This window comes from Parasteatoda tepidariorum, chromosome 10 (genome assembly GCF_043381705.1).
Source record: "Parasteatoda tepidariorum isolate YZ-2023 chromosome 10, CAS_Ptep_4.0, whole genome shotgun sequence".
In the NCBI taxonomy this organism is placed as follows: Eukaryota; Metazoa; Arthropoda; class Arachnida; order Araneae; family Theridiidae; genus Parasteatoda; species Parasteatoda tepidariorum.
The window spans coordinates 67,769,426-67,776,068 of NC_092213.1; the positions used below are offsets into that span (position 1 = coordinate 67,769,426).

The 6,643-nt window shown below is 35.6% G+C and overlaps 1 protein-coding gene across 1 annotated transcript; it reads right to left on the minus strand.

Annotated features, from left to right (window-relative positions):
- Nucleotides 1-4,641: 4,641 nt before the first annotated feature.
- On the minus strand, nt 4,642-5,100 carry LOC122271742 (uncharacterized). Its single transcript, XM_043054041.1, has one exon. The coding sequence runs from the start codon at nt 5,098-5,100 to the stop codon at nt 4,642-4,644; it is 459 nt and encodes a 152-aa protein (XP_042909975.1).
- Between the last annotated feature and the right edge of the window lie 1,543 nt (nt 5,101-6,643).

Sequence of the window (6,643 nt, forward strand, 5' to 3'; positions counted from 1 at the left end):
ACTTATTTGTAGTAGCATCTCTGATAATGTCCCAAATGTTTTCAATAAAGTGTGGTTCCAATTGCGCCACAAGTTAATTCAATTTCGTTTCTTCGACTATAATGCCAGCAATCCGGAATTGGGTTTCATTTTGAAAAAAAAAAACACATTTCTGATCTTTCAATCCAGAATGGAGGTATTTTAATGCTAACAGCACTTGCTTCAGATCTTTTTCCAGGCATGTTTTCAACAACGCAAAATTCACGTGTTTACGATTGACCGAAGACACCAATATTCTTGTCTTTCAATATGACAATAAATTAAGAAATTTTATCTGACTGACTCCATTTACGTATTAATAGCACATTTATTTAAGTCTTTCAGTTACTAATTTTTAAACTTACATTATAACTTATTAGATTTTTACATAATTTCAGTAACAAACATGCGTATTTTTTTGAGATACATATTTTTATCAATCTATTGCAGTGGTTACAGTTTTATTATGACACAAAAATGATTGAAATTTAGTTTTAAAATATTGTAATTAGTACAATATTTTAATATAATTTTAACACAAACTACCCAATTAAGTCTGCATAAACCACGGTAGTTCATACTTTTTTTCGTTAATCACCTGAAGTAGGGAGTCTTAGAAAAGGCATCAGCGTTTTTAAGACACTGTTGAACATCGAACACTGTCTCACAGGAAAGTGTTCGATGTGTAAATCATATTTTTTGGAGCCCGAGAGCCCACCTTTGGAGCTTGGACGATTGAGGAGCATTGTAAACTATGAATGCTAGTGGATTGTGATCGGTCACAATTTTGACTGGGGATCCAAATATCCAGGGCTCGAATTTCTCTAATTCCCATACGATTCCATAGGCCTCTCTTTCAATAGTGGGTCAATTCTGTTATATTTTGAAAGTTTCTGACTAGCATAACACACTGGCATCGCCTTTCTGTTGAGACAGGCAGGCACCCACTCAAACCTGGGAAGCGTCGAAGTGGATGATGAAATGTTCGTTGGGTGTTGGAGTAATCAACTCCGTTTTCTTTGCCAATTTCTCCTTGAGACGTTGGAAAGCATTGTATTTATTTTCACTCGAGCATCTCTGGTTTTTTTTCCTCGTGAGTTCGTGAGTTCGATGCGACATCTGCATAGTTTGGGATGTATTCTCTGTAGTAATTTGTTAATCGCAGAAGACATTTCAGGTTAGTCTTCGTCTTAGGTGATTCCAATGTTTGAATAGGTATTATATTCTCCGGGTCATAATCAATATATACAGTAATAATCCCATGTTGCGGCCATTCGTGAAGCGAATTGGATGTGTGTTTCTCCTGAATATCGTTTTACTCTTCTGAAATTTTCCAAACAGGCTTGAGGGGTCAGGTCATTCTCCTTTTGAATCAGTGTCCTTACTTTTTCATAGTCCTTCAAATATTCTCCTTTTATATAAAACTAGAACATCAGCAGCTTTCCTGCCGATTAATTTCAATAATATCTTTGCTTTTAATTCGTTTGGAACATTCTTATGTTTAAATGCTCTTTTGATCGAGTCAAAAAATATATTCCATGCTTCCGCTTTCTTCGGTACGGGAATCGTCAAGGTCTCTACTCCTTTGATCAGTTTAATGATTGATTGATTGATGTAAATTTTTGGCGCAAGAGCCATGGTTTGGCTATACCGCGTCCAGACAGACCTAGGTAAAAATTACTGTAACTTTGTTAAAATCTGAACAATTAGGCTGAAATGAGCAACTTGTTCAAAATTAAAACTAATTTAAAATTTGTCAACTAGGTTATATCTAGAACTAAATCAAATTGTAAAATCCGATATGTTTGATGTACAGTATTAAATTAGGNTCCATTTATTCAAAATTCATAAATCTTGTGTTAAACTCTTCTGTTAGCTACTGAATTTTGCACGTAAACTCAGAAAAATCAAGAGTCTCTTTATCTTCATAAACTTCACTTAATTTCCGACAGCATGGAAAATGGGCCAAATCATTCTTATTTAAAGAAATACTGAAAACTTTTAACTTGTTTCGAAATCCACTTACATTTCCCATTAACTTTGACATCAGCTGATTTCTGCCCTGGAGTTTTGAATTCAAATCTTCTTCAGCACGACAGCCCCTGGCTGCCTCAACCACGCGTAGAGTCCAACGCCTCTTTTCCATTGCGACTTTTTTCCAGTTGTTAATCTTAATTACTTTGAGATCTTTAGTAATGTCATCCAGCCATCTAGTTGGAGGTCTTCCTCTGGTCCGAGATCCAGAAGGATTTTTAAAGGTGGCGATTCGTACTGCATTGTTTTCAGGACTTCTCCAGATATGGCCAAGCCATCTTAATCTATTGCTTCGGATGACCTGCACTATCTGTGGCTGTCCATAGAGTCTTTATAATTCAAAGTTGTATTTGATTCGCCAACAGCCTCTTTCCTGTACTGGGCCAAAAATATTTCTAAGGATTTTCCTTTCAAAAGCACCAAGAGTACGCAGAGTGTCTGCGTTTAGTGTCCATGTTTCACTTGCATAAAGCAATACAGGTAGAATAAGAGTCTTATAAATTTTAATTTTCCGACTGATTAGGCATGATGTTAATTGCTTGCTTAGTCCAAAGAAGCACTTGTTTGCCATTTTAATTCGGTTGTCTACTTCTGTTTTTATGCTGTTTTGGTCATTGATCATTGTTCCAAGGTATTTGAATTCATTAACCTTTTCAAAGGTGTAATCATTTATGAACAAAGGATCATGATTTACAGTTGTGGCTGGAGATTCCATAAATTTAGTTTTATCTTCGTTGATGGTAAGGCCTATATTTGTGGCAGAAGTTTCATGAGCCAGAAAGGCCTCTCTTACTGCTCTCTCTGACCTTCCTATGACATCGGCATATTCCAGTAATTGAACTGACCTATTCCAAAGGGTGCCTTTTCGGTTTAATCCACTATGAAAAGTTTTGTTATTATATTTATTAGTTTTTTCTAAAATTTGTTTTAGGGTGTGAATTTGATCTATAGTAGATCTTTGTGATCTAAAGCCACATTGGTAGTCTCCAGTCATTTTGTCGGTAAAAGGGAGAAGTCTTGTAAAAAGCAAGTTGGAGAATATTTTATATGCCGTATTGAGGAGTGTAATGCTCCTATAGTTACGACATTCGAGTTGGTCTCCTTTCTTAAATATGGGGCTAATGGGCAATTTCTCCGTATCCCAAATTTTAACCATGATATAATAGATTGCGTTAATAAGCTCTGGTTCTTCAGTTTTTAGTAGCTCAGGTCATCATTAAGGTGATTAGTGATAGTAGTGAGAAATGCCAATTCTTTTACAAAAATCGACACTTAGTATCTTTTCTTCTAGTTGCGTAGTATCTGCTGAAACATATTTTTTCAGGAATTTCTTTTCGTATTTCAAAGAATCTTTCAAGACACTTTCCTGCACTCAACCATCTTACATGATTGTACAGCAGCAAGTCTCCATATTCGGCTTCCATTTTCGCCCAAAACTGCTTTAATTGCTTAAGCAGAAGTGCTCGATTTCCACTTCGTTTCATATTAATAACTTTTATCACAAGTTTGAAAACTTGATTTTGTTTCACTGATTTTCAACATAAAGCTCCTCAATAAATAATGCAATTAATCGTCGGACAAATTACGCCATTTAATCCCCCTAATCAAGTTAGCACCCCCCCCCCNGTTACCCCCCCCCCCCCAACATCGCTAGTGCACCATCCGTTACAGTTGCTGAACATTTGCTAAGACCTGTTCGGCCAACTGCTTTTTTTACTGCTTCGTAGATGTCTCTCCCTTTTGTAACATCAGTCATTCGACACATTTCCAAAAATTCTTTCTAAGTAAAAAAGTCTTCCTGCGTAATGCACGTAAGTATTAATAACTTCAGCTAGTTTGAATCAGAAATACTGCATTTATTTAGATAGTATGAGCGTATTGCGCCAACTGAAACATTTTGACAATGAAACTCATCCCATTTTGTGTTTTATACAGCAGTAACTATTTAATCTTTGTAAGAATGGTTTCGATATTTTGTTTTGTTGGGTTCCAAGTCACGTTGGAAGCCCGGTAAATGATTCAGCACCGAGCCATCTGCTACTATTGTCTTAAACTTATCTATACTTCTCTCAGATATAAAAATACATATAAAGTATAAAAAATCTTTATGGCAGCAACAGTGGAATAACCAAGTGAATAACAAATTGCACGCTACTAAATTGAATTTGGAACCCTTGCCTGCGTTGCGACTACGTAGTGCAGATGTTAAAATTACCCGGCATCGAATCGAAAATACCATACTGGCTCATCTACATTTGTTTGGGGAACCTCCTCCTCAATGAAACACTTGTGATGCTTTACTTTCGATTAACCCGTTAACGCCCAACTTAATTTAAAATTGAAATTTTGTTAAAAACTTTCAAAATTATGTTCTAAACATTTAATTAAATATGTTGTTACATATGGCTTTATTGGAAATATTAATCCATATACAATGTTCAGCTTAAAGTGGACATAAACAAGGAGTAAAAAGGAACAAAATTACAAGGACATACAAAGAAAACACATGACAAACGCATATTAACACAAAAAGAACACAAAGATAAAATAAAAGTAAAAAAATATAAAGGGGAGAATGAAGAGTAGTCTTTACAGAGAGTTCATGTGATTTCTGGGATCCCAGTAAAGTTTACAGAGATCACCCCGCTCTTGAGATTGTTTCTCTAGTAAGGGGCATACAAGCAAGTGGTCTGAGTTCATGGTTTCCGAATTGCAGATTTGGCACTCACTAGATGGAAGGATACCTATTCTGAGCTGCTTTGCCAAGCAGTCACGGCCTGTTGAGAGTCTAAAGTTTGCCACAGCCTTCTTACGAGGACTGTGACAAAATTTCTTCCAACTGTTTTGCATGTTAGCCCAGGGTTTTCCGGTGGATTTTACTGTTTCGTTGCGCTTTAGGTCAGTCAAAAGTTTCTCGAAAAACTGCTTTTTAAGGGAGTCTGGTGGAATCGATTTATTACATTGTGGTTCGAGTGTCCGTTTCTTGGCTAGTTGGTCTGCATTTTCATTGCCATTGATTCCCACATGCGAAGGGATCCACTGGAACATAATAATTTAGTTGGCATTCTCAAGAAAAATCAAATTATCTCTAATTTTTCTGAAACAGTTTGAGTATCTGAATCATGGTTTATGGCAACTGCCTGGGTAGCTGCCTTAGAGTCGACAAGGATTACTGCTTTAGTGAAGTAATTGATCTAATTCTTAAGGTTTTCCAGGGCTAGCGAAGATCTCTGCATCAAAAGTTGACCTAGAGTATCCCACAGGGGAGCTGAGCTGTGAGAAAAGAGCTTACTGTGTACTCCTGCTCCGGTGCTGCCTTGTATTTTTGAGCCGTTAGTGTACACTATGCAATTAAACTGCACACCATTAATTTAGGATCAGAGATAATTACTGTCCTACAAATATGGAAGTTTTTGAACACTTAGTACTCTTCTTTGTTTCTAGTTACTTGATAACATTTCTGTTCCCAAACAATTGAACTTTAAGATTTAATGCAAAATAAAATGAAACACAAATAAATTTGACATATTTTATTAAGTTTAAACATATTCACACTATTTTTGGTAATTTGGAAAACATTTTGTACATAGTTACATTACACTTCATGCAAAATGTAAGAGGTTTTCCCGAACAATTTTGCATTTGACATTGTCTTTGTTTTTCTTTTTTACCAAGTATATGGAAGACTCGAGATGAAATTGCATAACTTGGTCTACCGTTTTGTTTTTGTCATGCGTTTCATTTTTTTAGACAGTATTGCAATATGTCTACTTATTTCTTTGATACTCTTTTTCTCTGCATTTACCATGTTGTAAATAACGCGGGTATTTACAACAGCCATGTCTACAATTCGGGTAAAAAGTGGCTAATACCATTTTTTCCCCACGGATTTTTATGGTATGTTTTTCTAAAAGCCAATCGTGAGAATCTATACCACCGTGTTTTTGTTACATATCTATATTTTAAACAAGCTGATATGTTGGCAGAAAAAGGCACAAAAATAACCAACTGCATCAAAAATTTAATGTGGAAAAATTGGAAAGTGTCCCTTTCGTCCCTTATATCCCTGAAAAGTTGGGGGAACATTTAAGACCGGGGCATTTCAGGCAGACCTCGTGAAAAGGCTGTGGCAGAATTTAGACTTGCGTTCGGTCATGACTGTCTTGTGCACTATATTTATATTACTTTTATATAAATGATTTTTTTACATTACAGTATAGGACCCAAAATTCAGCACTTACGGAACCGACGAAATTTCGGAATTTGCAGAATTTCGGATCTCTTCCGGAGATTCCAATATGGCGCCCGTATATTACGATAATTCAATTACGCTGTTAATTTCAGAAAAACCAATAAATTTAGCTACGTTTCAATTGTAGATTATGATGGAGTGAATTTAAAAACGTCCCATCTTTAGAAATTTCATTAATTAAAATAATAATCTATAAGATATAATCAAGAAGAAATAATCCGAAGGATAAATAATTCAAGATGAAATAATCCGAAAAAGAAATAATCGTTTCTTCTTCAGAGCGAGATCATTGTTCTCGTTTTTTCTTTTACATAACATTTTGTTTTAACAAAAGACGCT

Excerpts from the sequence above, each read along its gene's own strand:
- LOC122271742 (XM_043054041.1), bottom strand. The coding sequence starts at position 5,100 with ATGTTCCAGTGGATCCCTTCGCATGTGGGAATCAATGGCAATGAAAAT.